The 26308-nt window shown below is 46.9% G+C and overlaps 1 protein-coding gene across 11 annotated transcripts in view; it reads right to left on the bottom strand.

Annotated features, from left to right (window-relative positions):
- Window positions 1-3316: 3316 nt before the first annotated feature.
- The window catches only part of Tbc1d1 (TBC1 domain family, member 1), a 195182-nt gene continuing 172190 nt past the window's right edge, over window positions 3317-26308 (bottom strand). For 7 of the 11 annotated variants that reach the window (XM_011240758.3, XM_030254739.1, XM_006504036.4 and 4 more), the window contains 5 exons: window positions 21212-21456; window positions 19366-19525; window positions 15072-15241; window positions 9378-9551; window positions 3322-5073 (listed from right to left, as the gene is read on the bottom strand). In XM_011240758.3, coding sequence (XP_011239060.1) covers window positions 4873-5073; window positions 9378-9551; window positions 15072-15241; window positions 19366-19525; window positions 21212-21456 — 950 coding nt within the window. In that variant the 3' untranslated portion in view covers window positions 3322-4872. Of the gene's footprint in view, window positions 5074-9377; window positions 9552-15071; window positions 15242-19365; window positions 19526-21211; window positions 21457-26308 lie in introns of all 11 variants that reach the window. The other 4 variants (NM_001310611.1, NM_019636.3, NM_001289514.1 and 1 more) reach the window with 2 other exon arrangements.

The raw sequence follows: 26308 nt of genomic DNA, 5'->3' as shown, positions 1-26308 counted from the left end.
AACAAGGAATTCATTTTAGTTCATAAGTCAAGGTTGTTGTCCATCAGTTGAAGAAAGTCACAAAGGCAGGAGCTAGAGACAGCTGGTCATGTCACATCTCTAGACAGGAGTAGAAAGGCATTAATGTCATCCCTCCCTCACAAGGCTGAGGTAGGAGATCATCAGGTTAAAGCTGGCGGTAGGGAACATAGCAAGGCTACTTGAAACAATGTCATAAGGTTGATTATCCATAGCAATGTCTGTTGCCCAGAACCTGAGAAAGGGCACCATGGTAATAACTGTGCTGAGACTAGGGGTGCTCAGTGAGATAACGAAGTATGACACAGGGCACTTACAAGGCGACATTTTTCTCTCCTCTCTCATGCTCTCCCACCCCAGCTCTGCTCCTCTATACAACAAAGCCAACTTCAGACCCAGAATCATGAAGTTCTTGTAACCCGTAAGAAAAATACAACCCAGACAGCACATCTACATGGAACACAGGTGAACATGTGTCTAGGTGGTAACAGAAACCAAAACCAAATGAAACCCCAAAGACTAGGACTTTCTACCGACACCCCCACATCGATGGTCCAGAACAGAGAGCTAAGTAGGCTGAACCCGGATAAAATTTACTGAGAAAGTAATATGGGAGGGCTTTGTAGAAAAGGATGGTTTGGGAGCTGAACCAATCTGGCAAGATGTGGGCATCAACAGTGGCATGACTATTATGGGGGTAACCAGGCACTCAATGCTCAGATTTGAGGTCCAGTATACATGAGGAAACCCGTACCTAATACTGTAAAGCCTATCTACAAAATCTATTCCTAAAGAGGGTTTAGGCCTTAGGTTGCAACCTAAGACTGCTGCCTAGCAGAATTAATATACTATCAAACCACTTCCTAAATATATCTTTATATACACATATAGAAGCTACCCTTAGCCTTAAACAGGGGGATCTCTCCACCCCATCAGGCTGATTGGGAAGTGACATCTGATTAAAATAATGAAGTATACATTGTTCTCCTTAAGAACACAGGCTAGGGCTGGGAACAGCCAGTGAGACACCACCTGCCTGGCATGCACAAAGCCCTGGGTTCAAACCCCAGTACTGCAAACACCACACTTTATCCTCAGCTTTGAAACAAACTGCTTCATTCAAAATTCTTATTTTCTAATTTGTTGGGTCATTCATAAATACACACATAGTAGTATTAGAGGTTTACAGTAGCAACAGCCAGCTGATTACGTATCTTCTAGCTACTTAGAATATCATTTTAATGTTTTGTTATGTGCTTTTAAATTGTTTAAATGATTTGTGGCTGCTGTGTAAGGAAGCACTTGCTTGTATTCCCCCAGTTATACTAATAAATTGCAGACAGGACAACAGGAAACATTCGATTCATTGGAAGCATTCTTTTCTCTAAAGTCAAAGGCAAGTTTGTGTTGAAATTTTTCTTCTGAAAACATTTAGTTATAAAGATTTTTGTAAAAAAGAAGAGGAGGAAGGAGAGAGGAGGAGGAGGAGGAGTTGGAGGGGTATAGGTATCAGGCACATCACTTCAGTAAACACCTAATGGGGTCGGACTCTACTGCAGCTGTCTTCTACCCTGGAGCCCACACTGAGGGTCCCTTCCCCTAACTCAGGTATGATAAAGTTGTAGGAGGCAGTTCAGGAGGCAATCCCATTTGGATTCCTTATGATGATTTCCCTTGTCTAGAGGGAACAGAATTTTCCCTGGTAGTAAAATTGACACCATCAGACACGAGAGTCCTAAAGCTCCCCGCTGCCCAAATCTAGTGTGGTTGTCCAGCACCTGAGAAAGGGCAGCGAGGTGATAACTGTGCTAAGACTAGGGTGCTCAGTGAGATAGCTGATAGTCTCTCCACCGAGGAGTGGAGGTGCAAGTCTGGGGTCACACTCAAGCTACTGCAAGGCCAGCCTTGGCTATGTGAGCTTCAAACAGTAAAAATGTACTGCAGTTTACAATTTAAGTTGGGAAGTGTCCACAGCAAGGCAGACAGGAGACTGGGGATACACCCTGACCCTCTAGCCAACCATTTGAACCTTCTTTTTCACCCTTTATTTTCTTTATAAAATGAGGCAGGAGGAGACTCCCTCCAGTTTTTCCTAGTCCAAGAATAATTTGTGAAACCAAATCCTTACACGGTATTCACACTTAAGAGCCTAGGGCCCACCACTTAAGGGGACAGTAGGATAGGAAGTTCCAGGTGTCAGCAGGAGTCTTCCAGCTTTTCATCTGCAGAAATCAGCCTCTGAATCTGAACTCGGTAGGGTCCCTAACTGTATTTAGACCAAGGGCCTCTGTAAAATGATTCATGTTCTTTCTATCACTCAGACTACATAGGTACCAAAATTACTTGTTAGTTTGCACTGTCAACTTGGTTGACAGAATTTCTCACAGCCCTCTACCCTGAGGGTTCTAGATCAAAATGGGGTCTAGGACCTGTTGCTATGAGACATGGAAGACCGAAGTGAAGGCCTGTTGTCCCTGAAGGCCATCTTGTCCAGCATGCCAATGGAGGCACTTGGCAATCCCAGTGTCATTACTTTGCTTTACGTGCTGATGGAAGAAGGCCTGAAGTCTATCACCAGGCCCCTGGCTACAGCTCCTGGTCGCTATGGCAACGGTAGCTTCTCACACAGTTCCACACTGCCTTGTAGGCTCAGCAGTCTGTATCTCAGACAACTGGCGTCTCCTCGAGTCATGCTCCTCCATTTGGTCCCTCACTTCTCCAGCTGAGAAGCAAATCTAGTCTTCCAATCACAAGAGCAGCCCTTCTTCCAATTCCCCCAATCCCAAATGGACCCTTGCTTTTCTGTCTATATGTAGACCAGGGCACCCAAACCCAGGGACCACATCTGGTTGTCATCAGGCTCTATGTATCAGTGCTTAAGGGACTGACTCAAGTGTACAAGACAAACAGTGGCAAAGGAGGACAACCCCCAAGTGTACATGAAGTCACAGAGTTGCTAGGTCACCAGTTGTGACCATTTCCAACCAATCCTATAGGTTTACTATAGGTACATGGTGCGGTACCTATAGGAGTATGTAAGCATGCTACTCTGGCCCAATGGAATCTTGTGCTGATGAATGGTGTGCATACAATGGGAGAAGCCAGTGTCATTGATACTAATATTCACATCTCTGTGGAAAGGTGTCCCGACATCATCAATACTCTGGCACTGATACTGGAAGCAGAACTGATAGCTCAAACATGCCCTTGCAAATGGGATGACATGCATACCAAAGCCTCCTGCACTCCTAGCTGTAAAGCCAAAATTCAGAGTTTGAAAAACAGACAACACGAAGACACAGGTGTGAATAATCTGTTTTATTGCTCTTTTCTTACTGTAGAGTCAGTGTTTTTTGAACAGTAATAACATGTCCAAAATTCAACATTAAAACATTCAAATAATAAAATACAATGTGGAAAGAAGCTGTCCACTGTCACCCTCCTCTGACAACCCCTGCTCCAACCAACTGGGACTGGGCATGTTGGTTTATGGAGAGACCTCTCCTCTGACCCAAGACCATGTGGGAGTCTTACATCCCTCCTGGCCATTTAGTGTCCCTTTGATAGGGCTAGGAGATCCCAAATGACCCCAACGGTGATGGTCTCTCCTTACAGCCCAGACTTACAAGGCTCCTTTCCTACCAACAGCGCTGCAGCAGACCTCCAGGAACAGGAGGGCCAACAGAGCCCAAGGCAGGACCAATTCCGATAGCCAGGGCTCCTGGCTGGTGGTCTTCCCTAACCTAAGCCTTTGTGTGTATGTTAAAAGAAAAAAAAAAGCTGTTGCACACATGGGTGATGCTCTACACAGGACCAGCTAGAAGCAGGGTGAGTGTGAGCTGCACTCTGCTTGAAGGCACAGGGTCCTCGCCATCCCAAGGAAGGCGTGCGTGTGTTTGAGTACTTTCAAAACACACTTCCTACTTCTGAAAAGCTGTCAGCTGCCATACACCTGATTGCAATCTGGTTTCTTTTGCAATGTTTCAGCATCTTAGGAGCCCCTGGAAATCTTGGTATGTTTTGTTCCTTCTATGAGAAATCAGATTTCCAAGGGGTTCAAGGCTCAAAGGAAGATGTGGCAGTGGTACATCATTTATCAACAGACAAAAATAAATATGTGACCCTATAGTGTGGATATGAAACAATCAAAAAGAAATAAATATGTCAGACCCCACAGCTACAGGTCCCACACTAGCAATAACAGGGAATCTAAAAACTGTGATTTCCTTATGAAACATTTACCTGTGACTTGAAAGGGTAAGCAAAAACCATACTAAAACACTGAGTTTGTAAAAGATGAGCTCTCTTCAGTACCAATGGGAGTGACCGTGGATTCAGGAACAACCAATATATCTGATTTAAATAAACCCCTTTCTTCCTTCCTCATGGTCACCTTAGGTCCCATAATAAAAATGGACAAGGGCCCACTGCACCTCAGGTGACATCAAGGGCACCCTCCCAGGAACCTTTCTTGCAGACTGACAAAGGGTCACGTTTCTTCTGCCTGAGGAATTATTTCAGACCCATCTTGTTTTTGGAACACTGCAGTCATGAATGCTCTTTCCACACACTGTGTCTCTGCAAGAAGGAGGAGGAACCATAAATGTAATTTATTCATGTCCATGCCATCTAAAGCTACAACAACCAGGACTGGAAAGGGGACGGATTAGAACCAAAAACAACAATAACTCTGAGACTTTTGTCCTCCAATCCCAAGTTCTGAGCTCAAAAGGATCTGCAGGCTGGTCAGCCAGTTTCCTCCCTGAGAAGTTCTCTCTTCTCTGCCTCTGACTTCCATCTCTCTTGATTAAGGCTTGGACAGTGTTAATGGTGCACAGTCTCTTCTGGCAGCGGTCAATCGCCTGTGGGCTCCAGCTGGGTGCAGTCTGGCTCTGGAGTGCTGGGCCGGGCGCTTTGCCTCCGCAGCTCCTCCACCATCTGCAGCAGGGCGGAGCGCTCCACCTCCAGGGTCAGCGCAGCCTGCTTCAGCTTACTCTCGCTGGTAAGAAGTTTCTCTACCGTGGCTTCAAGGCTTTGGATCCTAGCATTTGCCACCTGGAGAATGGAAGGGGAGATGAGTGTACCTGCCTCTGATTACACAAGCAAGGGTTACTGTGAATGCCTCCACCCAGCCTTCGGGACTTTGGAGCAGGAACAAGCCTACTGATGATCAGTTCTGGTCACAGAACAATCTCAGCTTCCAGGGCAGATCTACTGGACCCCGACATTCTCCTGCATCTTCTGCCCTGGTGTAGCCCCTCGAGGGACCAGGGATTGAGAAAGCAGTATCAGAACATTAGAGGGACCTGGACCCCGATCTACCCTGAGAGGAGGGGAGAACTCAAGTACACACCAGGTGCTGCGATGGGTCAGACTGGAAGCACACAGCATAGACTATTCCAGCTAACCATATATCTACACTACAATTTCAAACTCACAAACGGCCAAATGGCTTCTATGTGACGGCCCACTTGTGTTAGGCATAGCTCTCTAACCAGAAATCTGGTTTTCTTATTTTTCGTGTACTAAGACATCACTTCTGGAAAGCAGGCGGTTCCCACGACACGGAATGCTAGGAGCGGTGGCATTTTGCTGAGGTCTCTTTGTACCGTTGCCCACTGGCCACCAACCTTGTAAAGCACAAACCCCCAGTCTTGCTCTAGGGGAGAAACACACGCCAGGGCCAGGAAAGCTTTGTCAGCCCTCGCTCCTGTCTCCTGTCCTCTAGGGCAGGCATCTCAGGGGTGCTAGGCTTGTGACCCGAGGGCCCTGGGAGAGTACTGAAGCAGCTCCAGCCCTGCAGTCTCTATTCCGCCCTTCCTGGCCCTACTCCAGCTCCCAGCTGCACTGCGGCCCTCTGCACTAAGGGTGGCCTACCTTCTCAATCCAGTCCGCTCTCCCTTTGCAGGCCCATTTGTTTTAGCGAGGGAAAGTAGATGTACTATTTCCCTACCTCATTCTTAAAACCAGCAAAATAGATTTTTTTTTTGAACAAGACAACCTTCGTGCTAGACAGAAATCCTGACTCCAAGTCTAGCGCCAGCTGCACAGCTAGAATATGGAGTCAAAGGAGAGAACGGATGGGGATGTGGGGTGTGTGTGTGTGTGTGTGTGTGTGTGTGTGTGTGCAGGTCAGGAGCTTCAGAGAGGAGTGGGCATGCCTGGTGCCTCTCCTTAAGTGGGACCCTCTCATCCCTAAAGTTCTGCCCACTGTCCAGGTCTGGGTCTGGCCCGTCTCTGTGTTCTGTGAACCATGTAGCTCTGAGACTGGGGGTGGGTACTAACTACTTTGCACAATGGTTTACCAATGGCACAGAAGGCAGGTCTCCTTACTACAGTAAAGAAAGCCCATCTGATCTCTCAAGATCTGGTCCCCACAGGAAACATTCTCACACTTCTCTATTTGCCACCACCTAGTATACAGAATTATCTTATCTACTGCTTGTGAACACCAGGTTCAAGGGTTTCATCTCTTGCTTATAGACAACTCTGTGAGACAACCTATTTTTATATTTACTCTGTGCGCTATTTTAAATGAATGAGCAACACTGTGCTAATTAACCACTGGACATTAAAGTATAACAGGCAAAGAAAATTTAAGAAATATCTCAAGTGTTTTATAAATAAATAAATTAAAAAAAATTAGTTCTCGGGCTGGTGAGATGGCTCAGTGGGTAAGAGCACCTGACTGCTCTTCCGAAGGTCCAGAGTTCAAATCCCAGCAACCACATGGTGGCTCACAACCATCCGTAACGAGATCTGGTGCCCTCTTCTGGAGTGATTGAAGACAGCTACAGTGTACTTACATATAATAAATAAATAAATCTTTAAAAAAAAAAAAAAAAAAAAATTAGTTCTCGTCTGCTAATTTAGATGGCATACATACATCAACCTAAATTTATAGTTTAAGACTATTAAATGTCAGAAATGATTTCTAGCAATAATCTATGATCGCTATTTTATGTATATTTACATGTACTTGACTAACTTGTGCCACTCATGAAAAGTTAAAGATACCTTTGAACTTAAAGGTTCTGGCAGAACACATGTGCTCGCTGCATAGAAGACGGAACCTTAGTGTGTATTTACTCAAGGTCCTTGGTGAGGGGACAGACCTGGAGGAATACGCAGAGCCAGCGCAGGCTGTGGACACTGACCTCACAGTGACAGCTACTACTGATATTTTGAGTGTACAGTCTTTCACATTTATTTTTCTTCACAGAACACACATCTATTATACTTTTAAAGAAAGGCATACCATAAGGTTTGTTTATTAATTTGCTTTTCTACTTAATACATCATAAGCATGGCTCAGCCATTCAAACACAACAGCTGAATGTTCTGTACGTTGAGTGATAGCATAACCTGACATATCTGTGGCCAGTGCGCTGCTTCTATATAGACCCTTAGGTCTGCTGGGCCAGTGGTACCCATTTGAGATTTTGTTAGGTACTGCTAAAGGCTGCAGAAAGATAGTACTTGCTCATAGTTATGGAGGGCAATTTAACTTTCCCATGCAGTCACTTCCACTGCTGTCTTTACAACCTAATTTTTAAGATCCATTGTTAGTAATGTACTGCAAGTATTAATATTGACAGGTTTCCCTGTGGTACATCAACTGTTAGGCTTTTTTTTTTTTTTTTTACTCCAGCCTTCTTTCTCCTCCTGAGAAACAGGTAACATTGTGTATTATTTGTGTTTCTGTGCCACACTACATTTTCTTAAATATTTAAAAAAAACAATAAATTTCGGTTAGCCCATCAAGTATATGAACAGAACCAAGCTACAATATAGCTTGTACTATGTACTTTAGCATCATACTGAAAACCTTATACAAAGGGAGAAAATACATATGGGATACATACTTACAGAGAGAATCATGAGGAAACCACCTCTGCATTAGCACAGAGCCTAACCACACGCCACAATCCCTTGCCCATGTTTTCGGGAAGGGCAATGTGCTACTCAGCTTGTGCCCAGCACAGCACAGGCTCAGTACCTACAGTGGGCTAGCAACCCTGGATAAGACTCTCCTAGAAGTGTAGGAGCCCTGGCTCCAGAGAGCATGAGTGACCTTCAGTATGCCGGCTTCTCAGCAGTGACTCACAGCCCCCTCAGACAGAAGCAGTGTGTGACTGCTTTCAAACCTCCAACTACGGACCCAGGATTAGCCTAACCCAGGAACCTGTGTGTACTTCTGCTCATACAAAGCTGCGGCTTCACAAAGCAAAGCGGAACTCTGTGGGACATGCTCACCTCAAGGTCTAGGTCAGGGTCTACTGCACAGTATGCCCTTGTGGGACAGAGCAGGCTCTCTGTCCCCTTTAACTTCCCTTCAGGTGACAGCTGAGACTTCTAGGGAAGAGTGTAGCAGCATATTTTTAGTAAGGACAGACTAAATAGTGGGACTTCAGATGTTCCTGGCAGTTAGGATGAGCAAGGGAAGCATTTTGATTTCGCACGCTCCTGTGGTTGAGGACTGCTGAGAGAAGGGCATCTGGGGGTGTGTGGGGGGGGAGCAGAGTACTCAAATGCCCACCTTTCTCACTTTATGGACAAACTCAGCAAGTGGCGGCTTTCTATGGGGAAAGATCAGAACCAGATATGGATGGAGAACATTTCTATGGAGCCAAGAGCCTCCATTAATAACCTATTTTAAAAGTGTCACTCTAATAATTTCTGAACACGGACACATTCTCTCATTTATACTATCAAACAAGGAGAATTCATGGTTACTTAGTGCCAATGGACTGACAGAGAAGCCACGCCCTGCAGTGACTTTTGCACACCTATCAGGGTCATTCCCTCTCCCTTCTGCATGGACTATTTATAGTGCTGGTCTTGTGTCCTTACCTGCATTCACCCACTTAAGATGGGGGCGGGGTGTACAGGAGAACTATGCCGCTTAATAAACCTTCGCATCCGAATCAGACTTATAAATAAGCATCAACTGTTCTGATTTAGTTCGTTAGATAGATTTCTAAGTTACTTCCTTCCTTCAGTATCTCTCCAAGGACCTGGCCTGTTTCCCCCCCAGGCAACAAAAGCTTAAGACTCTCTCATCATTATTCAAAGCACAATTGTTGGCAGTCAGCATCTGGGGCCAAGCTGGTCTCCTGCAAAGCTTAGTGTAGAAAGAGCCTCTCAGAAAGCTCCTGGACTGTCTGACCGTGGCAAGGACACTGTCTGCTCTGCAATAAAAGGGCTGATTCTCCTGGGACACCTCTGATCGCAACTACAAAGAGCGCGGGGTGGGAAAGGTCCTGCGGTCCTGGGAAAGCCCGGGCTGCTGGTGCCTTTGGTGAGTTAATGAGCGACTACACAGAGGCTCGGGAAGCCGCTCGGCAAATATGCTCTACCTGCAACTGCTCCAGGAGGTCAAGGTTCTGTTTGCGCAAGCTGCTGTTGGTTTTCTCCAATTTCTCCATTCTTTGGTTGTCACTGAGAGGCGAGGACTCAATAAGCTCCTCCTGGAGCACGTGGTACTCGACCTCATAGGCCTGGAGCTGCTTGGCGATGTCCATCTCAAACACCTGTTGGGTAGAGAAGCCACCAGGCTGAGTCACTGAGACAGGCCTCCCACGGGCACAGGTACCTGTGCTCACGCGCACGCGTGGAAGCACACGGAGAGGAGAAAACTCAGCTCTGACAAGGTCAATGGTTTTACACGGTGAGGACAACAAACACCTAGAGGTAATTGCAAAGGAAAAGAATAAATATAGGTTCTAACACGCTTCTACAAGGCCAAAAAGATTTAAAAAACAAAAAAACTTTTCAAGGCCTAGAGAGACAGCTCAGCAGTTAAAAGCACTGGCTGCCCTTCTCGAAGATTCAGGTATAATTCTCAGCACCCACTGGTGGCTCCTAGCTGTAACTCCAGTTCCCAGGGGAGCTGACACCCTCTTCTGGCCTTCATAGGCACCAGGCACTCAGGGGCACAGACAAGACTTTCAAAACTGTAGTTCTTAGCGGCTTTCCCTGCAAATGCTATGAAATACGCTGACTATAGGTTAAATGTGACAAAGGACTCATGTTCTGTTTGCAAGGTCACCACATTTAGTTACAATTCAGCTGGGTTTTTAAGAATTGTAAGAATGACAAAGTAATGGGACTGTTTATAGAAAAAGTCCTCTTGACCCAGATCTGCAGAAATGAGCCAATCCCAACTGTCACTCACACATGGATGAGCAGAGCCGGCTCTCTTCCTTTAACAGCAACAGTGACAACAGAGCCACACTTGTGAAACAAGCCCAAAGTGCAGACGCCACCCAGGGGGCAGTGTCTGCACTTTCTCCTGAGGAGGAAGAGCGACAGGGCTGGAGTGGGCCCAGTGTGAGTCAGCAGACTGCTGCTCACTGCAATGCCCTCTCTCCAATAAGGTAAGCCTGCAGGCTGAAGTCACCCAGCAGAGGCCTATAACAGGTACTTTCCTGATACTGCTGTGACAAAATGGTCAATGAAAGTAACAAAGAACAAAGGGTTTATTTTGGCCCAGTTCATGAGGTGGAGAGCCTGGGCGTCTGGAGCCTGAGGTGGCAGGAGACAGAGGAGTCTGGAGCCTGAGGTGTCTGGAGCCTGATGTGGCAGGAGCCTGAGGTGGCAGGAGACAGGGGTGTCTGGAGCCTGAGGTGGCAGGAGGCTAAGGTGTCTGGAGCCTGAGGTGGCAGGAGACAGGGGTGTCTGGAGTCTGAGGTGACAGGAGACAGGAGTGTCTGGAGGCTGAGGTGTCTGGAGCCTGAGGTATCTGGAGCCTGAGGTGGCAGAAGCCTGAGATGGCTGGGTACAATACACGCACAGCCAGGAAGCCTAGAGCCAAGTGTAGCAGCTCAGTTCACTGTCTCCTTTCTCCTCCCGGGAGCTGTCTCTCCTGGGATGGCACTGTCCGAATTTAGGGTAAGTTTTCTCACTTTAATTAGCCTAATCTGGAAACTGTCTTAGACCAGTCCTAAGGTGATTCTATCTTGGCAAGCTGACAGTCGAAAGCAACCATCACAACTCTCAAGGTGGTCTGGCAGTCTAGAACACTCTTCTGAGAATGGAGTTGCGGCTTCTGAAGGACAGAAGCTGTACTCTACTGCATTTCCTAACTAATGCAGCCAACACCCTTCCTAGCTGTGGGACGCCAGCTTTCCCCTAGGGTCCCCTACAGGGTTCCCTTCCCTATGAGCACTGAAGCTGTCCTACAAAGCCCTGCCACATTCCTGCCATTCCCAGTTGTCTTAAAAAAAAAAATTCAGCTTCCTAGTTTTCAGGTTAACTCCATGATTAATACTAAGTAGATTCAAAAGTTAGTCTATGCAAATACTAAGTCCCGTGCTGTCACGTCTACCTGATTTCTTTTTGTTCCTGAGAGGCTCAGTGGGCACCATTAGCATTTCCCATCCCTGGTGACAGCTCAGGCTGGGAGTCAGCTTTGCCCCTGAGGATCTGAGGGACTCAGTCTCTCTGGGCCTCAGTTCCTGGCCTCCCACACAGGGCGTAACACCTACCTCCCCGCACTGAGCTGGGGGTGAAGGGATACAGTTCACAGAGGTTCCGGTGCATGCCTGGAAAGCCTCCATCTTAGCTGGACCTTCTGGAACTGAACCTCGTATCTCAGCAGAACTGCAATGGATATGCACTGTGGGGTTCCCACTGCCATGAAAGTGCTCCTGTGTAATTCTGAGGATGGAAAACTCACTGAATGTAAAGATCATTTCCTCTCCTGGGAAACTTGGCACCAAAGTCTCTGGCCTTTTCTACAGAGTTAGGACGACATGTTAAGCTAAGCTGAACCACAGGCTGTGCCCTTCTGCGCCTTCATGAGTTCTTAATAAATATCTTGGGTTCTCACTGTCTCAGTGTAATTGTTCTGTGCCCCAGGAATGGTCCAAACCCACAGCAGACTGTCTGGTGGGGCAAGAGCCCTATTCCTTGAGTAGGGCTTCCCTTGGCCAAGGGACTGAAGAATAAAGGGATGGCAATCAGGACCTTGTTCTTACCTACTTACAGATCACAAGTGACTGACTGATGCAGAAAGGCCTAAGATTAAAGTCTGACTCCACAGTGGTACCTCAGAAAAGCACGATCCATGAACTAAAGACCAAATGTTAGACACTGGGGGGCTGATAGGAAGGGGTTCACTTGTAGAAGCCCAGCTTCTCTCCCTCTGAGCTGTCTAAAACCCAGGCCCTGAGCAGCGTCACTCCACAGCCCACAAGGAGCAGCCCTTGTCTTCTTTAGTCTGGCTCCATATCAGATCCCACCTCAAACCTTCCACTCCTTCCTGCCTCTCCATTTCTCCACACTTTTCAGAAAACTGTGTTGCCAGAGTTTTGGTGTTGAAAAGAGCATTTTCTTCTGCTTGTCAAAGTAGGAATTATTCACTTCCTTATGCTCAGTTTTTGTCAGAAAGACATCCCGTCAGCTTTATTACTGAAGCAATAAAGCCCCAGGCAGGAAGCGTGGAGGGCAAAACCCCCAGTACAGCTTCCGTCGTCTTTACACTGCCTTTCCTCGTCACTGTTCTACGCGTACTTCCCTAGCTGTAACACAACTAACACCAAATATCCTATCCCACCTACCGTTTTTCTCATAATCTTATGTTCTAAGGGCTTTCTTGTGTGGCACCATGTCCCGGTAACTATCAGTACAAATGGCTTCACGATTCCCCACCAGCATACCGAAAACATATCAGACCACTCAATAACGTTTGCCATCTTGAAGTTTCCAATTTTTTGATATTACAAGCATGACTCTTCAGAGAACTTCCTTACACATAGGCTTTCCCTGTGCTTGGGGCCAGCTCCTAAGGATGCATCCCGATAGTTGGGACTATGGCATCAGAAGGGTCTGAATGGTTTACCAGCTTGTGCTTATTGCCAAACCACTCCCCAGGAGGAACAATCTAGACAGATGCCACCAGCGTGCACTGATGTGCCAGACGCTGCATGCCCTTGGCACTGCACACTGGCATTAAAAAGCTGGCTTGTTAATCTAGCAGGTAAGGCATTATCCATGAAGCTAACTATCTCCCCAGCTCTGGGTCTGCTAGCTGGCTCTCCTTGTGTTTATGTTCTTGGCTCACTTGCTATTGAAGACTCAGGGTTCACTTTGCAGTCTTCAGGCAGGGTATAATGAAGGCACTGTCGGGTGGCTTGTACAATTAGCTATATACTTTTGATTTTCTTAACTTTTAGACCTTTCCCCCAGTCTGTTAGTCTCACTGGCTATTACAGCAGTGGGAGCAGCCTGCCTGGGTATCCACAACAAGGGGCACCCTGTCTACAGTAATTGAGAGCTGCAGAGGCTGCATTTGGCTGCAATGCACTGGACTGACTGGACTGTCCAGAGCTATCTGGTCAATGATCAGAAAGCCTTACATAAGTATTTACTGAAAGAAAAAACAAGTATTTATTTATTTATTTATTTATTTAAAAAAGCTGTCCTTAAATGATTTTCTAGATTTTTATCTGTAGAACATGTTCTAAACTCAGGTGAGCTGACTGATGAGTCTGCAGTGTGATCCAGTGATGACAACCCCTTCCAGGACAGTCTCTGTGTGACAGTTACTTTGCTTGTCACAGTGTCTGGATTGAGAAATGTTACGTGATTGGTACAGCAAGGCTCTTGTGTGCCCTTGAAGGCGTTTTCTGGAGATTACTGACACATGGCAGAACAGCTTAGGAAGGAAGCCTTGTCCTGAATGTGAGCCGTGCCACCAACAGGCTGGTACACACAAGCAGAAAGAGGAGGACAGGACTCCTTTAATCCTAGCACACAGGAGTCAGGGGCAAGCTGATCTGTGTGATTCCGCCAGCCTGGTCTACAGAGTGAATTTCAAGGCAGCCAGGACTACACAATGAGACCCTGTCTAAAAAAAAAAAAGGAGGAGGAAGAAGAGGAGGAAGAGGAGGAGGAAGGGGAGGAGGAAGAGGAGGAGGAAGGGGGGAGGAAGAGGAGGAGGAAGGGGAGGAGGAAGAGGAGGAGGAAGGGGAGGAGGAAGAGGAGGAGGAAGGGGAGGAGGAAGAGGAGGAGGAAGGGGAGGAGGAAGAGGAGGAGGAAGGGGAGGAGGAAGAGGAGGAGGAAGGGGAGGAGGAAGAGGAGGAGGAAGGGGAGGAGGAAGGGGAGGAGGAAGAGGAAAGGTGGGGGGAGCTGCTGCCGACACCCACTACAGACTCTACCAGACTCAGCTCCTTCGGCTTCAATCCACAAATCTCCAGATCTAGCTGTGGACTATGACTGCATCACTGCTTCTCTGAGACTTCTGGCTTTGTGAGCTGAACAGCTAATAAATTCTCTGGCTCAATAGTAGGCAGATGGCAATTAAACTACCTAGTCTCCAACCATGCGAGCCAATTTAATATTCCCTGTCTTATAATTATTGGTCTACTGGTTCTGTTTCTCTCAGCCATACAGACTTTGTACAAGTCTGGTGGTGACCCTCCCCTCTAAACATCTTGATCTTTTATCGTCAGCAATCTCTACTGGGAAGGCATCATTCTATAGAACCGAAATTGGCTTCCACACCTGACCCACACCACTCACGATCAGCTACTCTCACTGTAACTCCCAGCTAATTTACCCGAAACATTCACTGTTTCAGAGTAATGGTGCTACTCTATTTAAAAACTAGACATACCACAGCCTGCCAACAATAGTAACACTAGCACAGCAAAAGAATGACACACAGTCGGTTAGTCTCTTGGTTACAGAAAAGTCACTTCCTGAACATTGCAATTAATACCACTGAGAAGAAAAACCAAACCATTCATTTTAACAAAATCCTGAACCCTACGAATGTATTTCAGAAGAACCATGACAAGAATGGAAGCCTCTTACTGTAATAAATTACGGATGACATGTGCACGCGATCATACCTGGATTCCTATGGCCTTTTGCCATTCACACACACAACATACAGGCCCAGTCATACATTTTATCTTTTGATACATATCTGTGACGTGGCTTCCATATGCCAAGCATCCACCTGGAAGACAAAGTAGTGAGAAGCAGTTCTTTCTCAGGCAACACACCGAACCTCTGCAGGCATCTGGAGAGCCCAGTGTCCATACCTGACTGATGGTCTTCTCCATCTGCACCAGGCCCAGGTTGGGGAGTGTGTTCTTTATGAAGTCCACTATGGTTTCCAGGTTCTCATGCTGTAGAATCAAGGGCTTATGGCTCCCCAAAAGACTTAAAGCTACTTTAAATATGACCTCTGATCCCTGAAGGAAGATCATATCTGGGAAGACACAGAAATGCAGAGTTAAACCCTGCCAGTTCCTGGCTAAATACCACTATATTCTCTCTTCCTTGCCTCATGGAGCAGAAGGGTGGGAAATATAAGCCCAAGTTACAAATGTTTCCTTTTTAAGAGCCCGTTATTTCAGACAGTACTTAAGACAATATGGCAAGTGAGAATAATTAAAACCCAATAAATGTCAGCTGTAACGCAGACCCCTGTGCCATTCACTCATCTTCATGTGATCACATATCTGTACTCAGGAATTAATAAAAACAGCAACAGTAACTGTGCTTGGAAAAGCACTTTAGTGCCTGGCACTGGAAAGCCACTGCAGCCAGCTGAGCTATGGCACAGTGGCTCTCTTCCTTCTGGACTCTCCCCTTTCTTCTCTGTATTTTTTTTCCTAACGATTTATTTATTTATTTATTTATTTATTTATTTATTTATTTATTTATTACATGTAAGTGCATTGTAGCTGTCGTCAGACACTCCAGAAGAGGGAGTCAGATCTCATTACAGGTGGTTGTGAGCCACCATGTGGTTGCTGGAATTTGAACTTCGGACCTTCAGAAAAGCAGTCGGGTACTCTTACCCACCGAGCCATCTCACCAGCCCTCTTCTCTGTATTTTTAAGCCGTTCAGAAACAGGTAGGAGGTGGAGGGAACCTTAAGTGCAACAAGATGGATCCCACCATACTGCAGACTGCCTCCTGAGAGCAACACACATACCTCCTTTCTCTTGTGGGACTTCCCACAGCCCTGGTACTGCGCTCTCTCCCTTGGTGACCTCACGCAGCCTCTCTTTTCCAGCCCCCTGACTCTGTCTAGGGGAACCCTCTCCTATCCTTAACTTTCTCCTAGGAGGCTGCAGGCCTGTGCTTGTGGAGCCTCCACCTTCCTATCACAGTGTGACAACCACTGTTAGGGCGCACTGTGCAAAACCACGCTGTGGCCACTATGTCACACTGCTTGCAGGCTAGTGGTTCCCCGGCCACAGGACAACTCTCATTTCTGACTCCGTTTTCATTCTAAAGCTCCTGTGACTTGTGTCAAGCCCTCAGCTTTACACTCCTCTTCATTTTAGCCTCCCCGGCAGGGCATTCCACAGACGAACCAGGAGCCGAACCCTGCAGCCCGACCCCTCCAGCAGGACAGACAGCTATTTTTCCCAAAGGCACATGTGGTCAGAGGGTGAACAGAGTAAACATTATTTTTCTTTCTTAAAAAAAAAAAGTTATTTCACTTTATATTTATGTGCCTGTGTTTATGTGCATGTGTGTGCAGGTGACTGTGAAAGCCAAAAGAGGTCGTCAGAACTGTGCAAATGGAAAATCATAGGCAGTTTTGAGCTGCCTGATAGAGGTGCTGGGAACTGAACTTGTATCCTCTGCAAGAGCAATCTGTGCTCTTAGCCTCTGAGCCATCTTGTCAGCACCAGGGCAAGTGTTTCTTCCAAGGTCCCTGTTCCACTCAGATTAGAAATGAGGCCATGGGGACTGGACAGAGGACGGACATCTAGCTCAGTGTGCTCACCATGGGGTCAAGGCACACACACTGACAGAAGCTGCCTCTCAAGAAGCATGTCCTTCTTTGGTGGTGACCTATTAATTAATATGGGAGCTGTGTTGGTGCAAGCTGGGGATCTCTTTGCACTCATTGACTGATTGATTGATTGGTTGATTGTATTTGTATGTATGCCCTGACACTTATGGGAAGATGAGGGACAACTTGCTGGAGTCAGTTCTCTCCTTCCACCATGTGGGTTCTAGGGACCAAACTCATGTTAGGACTGAACTCATGTTGGTTCTATCATGGCTGGCAGCAAAAGCCCTTAGCTGCTGAGTCATCTGGTTGACTCTGCAAATTGGCAACTGTCTATTCAGGTGTAAACAGAATTGCCGACAAAGGTTCACCTGCTTTAGGATTTATCTGGATTTAAAGGCTAATAATGAAAAAAGTCCAGGCCAGAAATGTCTAAGAGCCTGAATGGCAAAAGCAGGCAACTAGACTACTCACGGTATGGAGCTCAACAAGCAGGCTGAGGAAAACAGCTGGGACAATCTACCTTTCCAGTGGAACAGGCTGAGGGGGGCTATGCAAAAGCACCTGGTGGGATGTCATAGCACACAGCCTTCTTTGGGCCCCTGCTTCCTGCCTGCACTCCCAGGAGCCCTTGTTAGTCAGTCAGGAACCCACTAGTACAGCAGGGAGCTGTGGGCTCCAGGAATTTTGCAGACATTGGCATTTTTTAGGCACACTGTATATAAAACTCGAAGACTCATCACTCCTTCAGAGAAAAACATCCTGCCTGAACTGGTTTCAGCTTTTATTATTAGAATTTAAGTCACGAGAACATGCTGCACAGAGCTCCAAGTGATTCTGCGGCAGGAAGGCTCCCAGCTCCAGGGAGGAGGAGGCTGCTTGCTTTCCCAGTCCTTCAGCGGCTTACACAGCCTAATGAGACTGCTCCCCTGGAGCCCAGCACTGTCCCTGCAGGTGGCAGCTCTGCTTGGCCCAGGCAGGGCTGCCACTCATCCCTGGTAGCTAAGTCTGTGGTCAGTGCAGCCCCCTTGGCAGTTTCCCCACAAACCATGGAATTCAACTTCTCAGCTGTTCTCAGCCTGTCAACAGCCAGCTCTCCCCGCCCCCGTTGCCCTCGTTCTAGTCCTCACATGACCCACAGAGAGAACAGATTAAGACAAAGGGGAAGGGTGTGAGGGCAGGTTTTTTTGTTTGTTTTTTCCATTTCTAAGGTACAGGAAACAAAAACTCAGAAGTTATTGGCAAGAACTGAAGCCCACAGCTAGAGATACATCCTGTAACTCTTTGTCAGTATAGCAAGCACCCTGTTTTGAAGCATTTATTTATGTATTTATGTATGTATTTATTTATTTATTTATTTTGAGACAGGTTTCTCTCTATAACAGAGCTGGCTGTCTTGGAACTTGCTTTGTAGACCGGGCTGGATTCGAACTCATGCCTGCCTCTGCCTCCTGGAGTGCTAGGATTAAAGGTGTGAGTCATCACACCTGGCCCAAGGGTTTTATTTTTCTTACCTGTGGTCTAAATGTCATAAAATCTCATAATTTGCCTAACTGCAAGATAAATTCTACTCTCTAGCTTACTGTGGTAATTCAATCTGGGGAGAGAGTTATACAAAAGAGGGTAATAGCACTTTAAAAATACAGATTCCAGTCACAGAGGGGAGTCTTCAAAGGTTCCTGTGGACAAAGAGATAAAGGTAACAGTCCCTCACTCTACTGGGAGAGGAGGAAAAGGAAGCCAAGGCTTACTCAAAGACAAGTGTTCAGGGCAGACAGATGGCTCAGCGGTTAAGAGAATTCTCTGCTCTTCCAGAGGATACAAACTCAACTCCTAGCACCCCATGGCAGGCACTCACGCTACCTTAATTCCAATTTCAAAGGACACACAGCACTTTTCTGGCCTCTCAGACACTCGCATACATATGGCATACACCGTGACAGGGACATACATATACACAAAATAAACATAAATTTAAAAACATAAAGTTTCAGCATTTTTAGGAATCATGTCTAGTCAAGTATATACAAAATAGTGTATTGTTTGCGAACAATCCCTTGAGATGCTCTCTGAGGGGCTGGAGAGATGGTAAGCACTTGCCATATAAGCAAGAGGACCTGGGTTTGGAACCCTAGTACCACATGACAACTGGGTATCATGGTGCAAGCCCAGTCTGGAGGGGTAGAGACAGGAGATTCTCTAGGGCTTACTGGCCGGCCAAAAAATGAGAGACAATGTCTCAAATATAATGTGGAGAGGGCTAATGGAAGATACCTGCTATCACTCCCTGGCTACCATATCCATAAGTATTCATAAGTGCACATGCGCACACACAAATCTCCTCTCAAGTTCTAAAATAAATCTGTAAAAGTGTAATTGCATGTGTTTGAAAGTAGGAGAGGTGACTAATGGGACCTGCCCTAGGCCAGGCCAGGGTTATCAAAAGTTCAACAGGACTTGAAAGTCTCCATTCCAAGCTTGACTATATAGCTATAAAGACCAAGCAAACCACCAGGGTAGCAATGACGCTGCTTTGTGACAGGGGAACGCTGGCTGGCAGATGGATGGAGGAAGCTCACCAAAGACTCTGGCTACAAAGCCGAGTGGGAACTGTGAGGCGAACACAGTGAGAAACCAGGGAGCCGCGTAGAGGCTGGGGCCGATCTCGTGCTCTTCCAGGTGGTTGTAGAGGTCTCGGTGGTAATCGTGGAGGAGCCGTGACAGCTGGTACATCTGGATCTGTAGGAACACACGTCCATAGGGGCTGGGAACTGAGCACCAACTACATGTATAGATTTACTCATTGGGGGGGGGCGGTGTTTAGCCCTGTCAATTCTCTATTTGGCTTAGAGTATCCACTGACCTAATGCATCCACCCAAGCTTCCTGGGAACAGGCTCCCATTGATCAGTAGAAGCCTAGAGCACTAGTGCTGGGTCTGCTTCCACTCCAGCGTCCTCCCCTTGTGCTCCCCAGCTAAGAGACCCTAAACATCTGCCTGTGCAAAGATCTAAACAATTGCCTTACATTCTTAGAAAAACTCTAACCAAGGGGAATTTGGAACAAAAATCTCCTGCTAGGAGTGAACCAAGGGCCCCTTCATCATGGTCCCAGAGAGTGAGCCCTCTCTCTCTGTGCTCAACAGTCAACTCCCAGAGTCAGTCTACAGGTGAGAGTCAAGTCTCACAGTGGCTGCCTTCCCTTTGTGAGATTCATGTTCACATAGTTCAAGCTTACAGGAAAAACCAAATGAACTTTTAATAACGCATCCTGGTATTTTCAAACAAAGTCCTTAGCTCCAATGGTACATTCTAAAGCCCTGAAGTTACAGAACCCTGCTGGGAAATGAATGGACGACCAGCTAATAAGTAATGCTCTGGATACTCCCAGATCAGGGCCCAGAGCTTTCTCCACCTCTGGAAAGCAGCAAGCACAGTGCTTGATGAGCTGGGTGTACTGTTGTGTCTGGCCCTCCTCCCGCCCTGCCTGGAAGGTGGGGCTGGAACCCAGGACTTCACCAGGGGTTGGGAAACAACCACTGCGCTACATCTAGACTTTTCTGTTTGTCTGTTTTTGAGACCGGGCCTTCCATGGCGCTCACCTATAGGGTAAACTCACTATACAGGCCGGGACAGCCTACAACTTTGGATTCTTCTGCCTCAGCCTCCTAAAGGTGGGCTTACAGCACCCAGCCCAGCTTGCTTTTCTGTTGATGAACTTGCTCATAAATCAAATACTGACAGGGTTTCTATTCCATTCCAGGAACTGCTAGCAGCTAGGGGTATAACTCAACAAAATCTTCTCTCATTAAGGAAATCAGGATATGAGAAGCTAGGAAGTAAATAACTAGGGTGGTTTATGGCAGGAACTGTGTTGTCCTGAAGGCATGAGACAAGGTAGCAAGACATGGTCTGTCTGTCAAGAGTGGAAATGAGGGACAGTGCCAGCACAGGCAGGAGGAGCTTCTGGGATACAGTTCCTGACAGTGGAGCTGAGCCCTGGATGATGACAGTGGATGGAGAGAGGATGCCAGGCAGAAAACAGAACAGATCACAGGGTCCGAAGCACCAGAGACATCCATAGAAGGCTAAGGGAAGGGACGTGAGGGAAGGTCCTAGAGCCAGACAGGCCTGGATTTAAATTCCACCTCTAGTCCCACTTTCCAGGGAGGGAGAAAGAGAAGGAAGGAGGAAAACATAAAACCTCTAGCTGTGTGCTCTGGGCCAACTTCATAATCCATTTGCACCTCAGTTTCCCTGGCTACAAGCTGAGTGAATTAGCAGCATCGTCCTGAGAGCCATCATGGGAAGCACACAGAGCAACACCTAACACAGATGAGATGGCAGCAGCCAGCAGTGGACAGGAGCCTAGATCTGCCCATAGAGGAATGGCATCTTTTTACTTATGTCGCAAGGATGCTTGGTACCTGCAAAATAATCATGTCTGGCCGATACTGTTTCCGCAGCCCCATGTCAAACATCAGGAACTTGAGCATCTTGAACGCCTCTTCCTCACTCATGTGAAGAAGCAAAATGCCTGCCACAAAGCTGAGACCTTGGCAGTATCCAACCTCCTGGTCCAGAAGCGAGTAGGCCTTCAGAATGTTGTAAAGTGACAGCTGACCTGCTCCAAGCTGGGCAGAGAAGTATGGATGTGTTGGAAAGGTTCGCCCTGGGAAAAGAATACAAGTTAGGGGTAGCATACAAGAGGCCCACGGAACCAGATATGCAGCATCAGGGAACGAGACCTATAGGTGATCGGTAGTAACATCAGTGTGCCTTAAGTACCAACCACCTCTGATCAGTGAGTGTAGTCAGCTGGGTTCTAGGATAATATTTGCAACAAAAACCAGCAACTTACCAAGTTTTGCAGTGTTTAGTTTGTTTATTTGTTTTTGAGACTGGCTCGGAGTTTGTACCTCTGGCTGGTCTGGAGCTCGCTGTGTAGACCAAGCCAGCCCCTAATTTGCTGTGGAGACCAGGCTAGCCTCACAGAAAGCATCTAGCCTCCTGCGCAAGTGCTGAGATTTTAAAGGTGCGTATCAGCATGCACAGTGATTTTGTTTTTAAGTGCTAATTTAGGTAAAAGAAGTTATAACGACCTTTAGTCTAGTGAATATATGCTTTTTCAATAAAAAACAAGAAAGCTGCTTGTCCTGACCATAGAACCTCACTTCCCAAGAGCACGGTACTTTCTAGACACCAACCCTAGCCTGTCACTCAAATGTTGGGACAGACCCTTCCCACAGTGACCTCCTGGAAAGGAGTTAAAAATGGGTCTTAGAATCCTGATTAGTTCCACAAAGTTGCTATCAAAATAAAACATGCCATGGGCCAGCAAGAGGACTCAGTGGGTCTTAAAGGCACTAGTTAAGCTGACAACCTGAGTTTGATCTCCAGGGCCCGAGTGGTAGAAGGAAAGTAACCCCACAGGTTGTCCTCTAATCAAGACGTGTGCTACGGCACAAGTATGCACATAGACACAATAAAGAAAACTGCTAAAAATAAAAACGTGGCACTTCTTCTGTGTGTGCCTTATTTCACCCAGGAGGCTTTCATTGCTGAAGCCTGCCAAAGCGATAGACAGAGAAGGAAGTTTCTAGGAACAGGAAGGTGCCTCGTTAAGTGCAGAGGTGCATGGGCCCAGCTTTGACACTGGCGAGAACCATGGCCTAGCTCGTCATCAATGGCAGCAGGCACATCTGGGCCACAGCAATACTAGCTGGAGTTACTGAGCTTGCCTCAGTGGGGCAGGAGGAGATCCTGCAAATCCACAGGTTTGTCCTCCATTCCCTTAGAAAGCTTTTAGTTCACCCCAAAACACATCTGCGCTTGGATTGAAGAAGACAGACATTTGCATTCCAAACTCCCTTCTTGCTTTTGCTACTCTCTTCATCAACAGACATTCCCCCAAACGCTCTGTGCACACACAACACAGTTCCCCTCCACTAACCTGGAGATCCGCACATCCATTTCCCACCCTGAGATTTGTCCCCTAGGCTAGGTGCAGGGCTGAGTGAAGACTCCTGGAGTCTCTGACCATGTGTGGCTACATACAGCATTGTATATGTCCACGTGAGCAGAAGAGGCAAGGTATCTTTGTTCAGCTCTCAGTTAACAGCTACATGAGACCATGATGCAAGAGCTAAAGGGAATCTACACAGTTCTGGTGTTACAGTGGGGCCAACGAGATGGCTCAATGGGTAAGGGCACCTGTATAAGCCTGCTAACCAGAGGTCAATCCCTGAAGCCTATGCACTGGTGGACGGAGACAACCGACTCAGCCAAGCTGTCCTCCACATACGCACATGGCACACATACCCACATGGCCACATCATGTGCACACACAATAATTTTAAAGTTACACGTGGAATCCATTTTAATAAGATGTTTAACCCAACAGATCCAATATTATCATCCTAACATGTAACCAACACAAAAACATCAAGGCATTTTGCCTCCTCTTTCCATGCCATTGAATTCCAGTGGGTTCTTCTGAGTGACAGCACACCTAAATTTAGGCTCATCACATTTTGAGGACTCAACAGCCACTTCTGGCTCCTGTATTGAATAGGCTAAGAGAACTGCTTTCTTAGGAGAGAAAGAACAGGTCGCACCCTTCTCACTCTGTTCCCATTCCCTCACTAGGCCCCTCGCACATGGAACAGTCCTCCCCGCATGGATAGTTCTCTTCCCTGTCTAAAAAGGAATCCTCTACTTACTTATTGGGTGAGTCAAGGGCATGCACATCTCACCCGTGCCAGTCAGAACGACCTGGAAGTCAGTTCTCTCTCAGCCTTATAGGTTCTGGCACCAAACTCAGGTTGCCAGGCTTGGAGGCAAGCTGGGAGTTCTTGTCTTCCCACTATGTGTTCTAGCTCTGTGCTACCTACCGCTCCTGTGCTCCTGCTGCGGCCAGGGGATCCTGGGCTCCGTGAAGCTTGTTCAGGGTTCACAAGTTCATGGGTCTGTCTGTCTGTCTGTCTCTCCCTCTCTTCTCTCTTCTCTCTCTTCACATACACTAGTGTTTTGCCTGCACATATGTGTCTATGAGGGTGTTGGACCACCTGAAACTGGAGTTATAAACAGCTCTGAGCTGCCATGTTAGACGCTGGGATTGAACCTAGGTCCTCTGGAAGAACAGCCTGTCCTCTTAACCACTGAGCCATCTCTCCAGCCTCAAAACCTTTCTTTTTATAACTACAGATCTCTATAAAGTCAGCCTTTTCTTTGTTTATTTCAAATAATATAATTCCAACAAACTAGATAAAGATAATATGATAGTCCAGATGATTTATTAAATAAGCTAGGAAAGATATTTAAAAAGTACAACATAATGTCACAGTCATCACTGGTTTTCTTTTGGAAAACAGTTGTTTTTCATTGTATGTTTATATAATGAGTTTATTATAGTCATTTTAAAATAAAAACTTATTTTTAACTTTGTCAGTTTTAGTTTCTAATGTAGTAAATAATTAATATAACATTTTCCATATAAGCCGAAGCTCTTTGGGCTATTTGATCTTAAAAGAGAAAGGGGTCCCGACCTCCCAGTTGTGAAACACTTGCTCTAGGCCCACACAGCTTATACACTTTCCTGGCTGCAAATCCAGAAAGGAGAGCAAGGCAGGCTACTGGGGAGAGAACGGACCAGTTGGATTAAGACTGTTTCCTGGACAACCCACTCTCATGAAGCCAGAGTGTGGCAGCCCTCCCGCCATGATCAGAAGGTGGTCAGATGGTGTGACGCCAGCACCAGGAGGGAGGGAGGACATTCCTCAGAAGACCTTATGGAAGAGCCTGCTGAAGCAGGGCCTGAGCCTTGTGTCTCCAAGGACAACGTCAGCTCGGTGTACCTCACTGCTCACTCAAAGCTGGGTGACTATACACAAAACACTGCCAGCTGTTTGCTCTGTTGGTCCAGACTTCAGGAAGAATAAAAGGAAAGTCCAGGGCTAAGTCTCTCCTGCGACAAGCCTGGCAGAATAACCACTAGGTGTATATATAGCACTGGATCTGAAAGTCCCTCGTCAGAGAATCGTAAGTAGAAACTGAGGAGTCCTTGGCAAATCCATTGGAAAAAGGGGACTTCCTTCCTTCATAAACTACACTTTATAATTCACCATGAGGTAGAGAACTGCAGGCCCTTTCAGTCTCTGTTAAGGAGAGGCCACTTTCATACACCGAAAGAGATTGTTAAATGGAAACTGTCAAAAGGGCACAAAGAAACTCCTGTAGACTGGGGAGATGGCTCAGAGAGTAAGAGCACTTGCTATACAAAAGCACAGACAACTGAGTTTGAAGCCCCAGAAGCCACACAGAAAGCTGGGCATGGTCACATGCATGCCCGTAACTCCAGCACTGTGGGTGGATGGAGACAGAACGGTCGCTTCAGAGAGAGACCCTGTCTCAAAGGCATGAGGTGGAGAGTGACACAGCTAGGCACCAGATGTCCTCCTTTGGGCTGTGTGCCCTTCCACCAAACTGTGCCTCCTAAAGTGACAACATGTCTAGCTGCTCAAGACGACCCATTGCAATTGCAGCCAGTGACACCATCTGAGCTCTGTCTAAGTGCCCCAGAGTGAGCAGTGGCTGCTGGGACCTGCTCTCGGGGCTCGGCATGTGAGCATCTGTGACAACCTGCTACAGGTTTTCACAGGATTTCAGTGTGGCAGCTTAAGCCTGAATATTGTGGGAGTCTTGACACTGACTACTAAACACTTTCGAGACATCTTTCGAGGTGCTGGAGATGGCTGCTAACCAGTGGCTGGCGGACAACTGACTGACGGCGAGCGGGTGCAGGAAGACTTTAGTATCTGTGAAGGAATGAAAGTACACTCTGCTTCATCCATCTCAGCACTCACGCTCTATCCCTGCAAGGTTACAGGCAACTTAGTGTCTCCTGCTGTTGCTGTGATGAAGTCCTCTGGCAAAAGCAACCTGAGAGAAAGGGCTTACTTCACTTCACAGCTGAGGTGTACTCCATCATGGGAGGGAGTCAGGCAGCAGGGCTGGAAGCAGCTGGCCATGTTATATCCAAAGTCAGAAGAGCTACTGAATGTGTGCATGGTAGTGTGTGCACGCGTACTAGTGAGTGCATGCATGCTAGTGTCTAGCTCACCACCTGCATTTCACACAGTTTAGGGTCTCCAGCCCAGAGAATGTTCTTGTTCACAGTGTAGATAGATAGGTCTTCCCACATTGGTTAGTCATAATAAAGATTATTTCCTATAGGCATGCCTAGAGGCCGGCTGGTCTCCCAGGTGATTACAGATTGTGTCAAGTTGACAACTCACACTAAGCACCACCCAGGGTGTATTTAGAATGACCAAACAAAAGCGAGTTCATATTGAGATCTTGATAATATCAAAGGTGCGCACTCTGGGATAACTTGTGCTGTTGTTGGTACAGGAATTTATTAGACTCTGGAACTGTGACTTCCACAGAACAGAGTTTAGTCTCCAACTGGACAGACAGGCTAGTGTGGATGCATGACAAGTTCTAGGCATGCTTCTGTCTTTTGC

The sequence above is a fragment of the Mus musculus genome, chromosome 5, assembly GCF_000001635.26.
Source record: "Mus musculus strain C57BL/6J chromosome 5, GRCm38.p6 C57BL/6J".
Taxonomy (NCBI): domain Eukaryota; kingdom Metazoa; phylum Chordata; class Mammalia; order Rodentia; family Muridae; genus Mus; species Mus musculus.
This window is presented reverse-complemented; position numbering and strand designations above follow the sequence as displayed.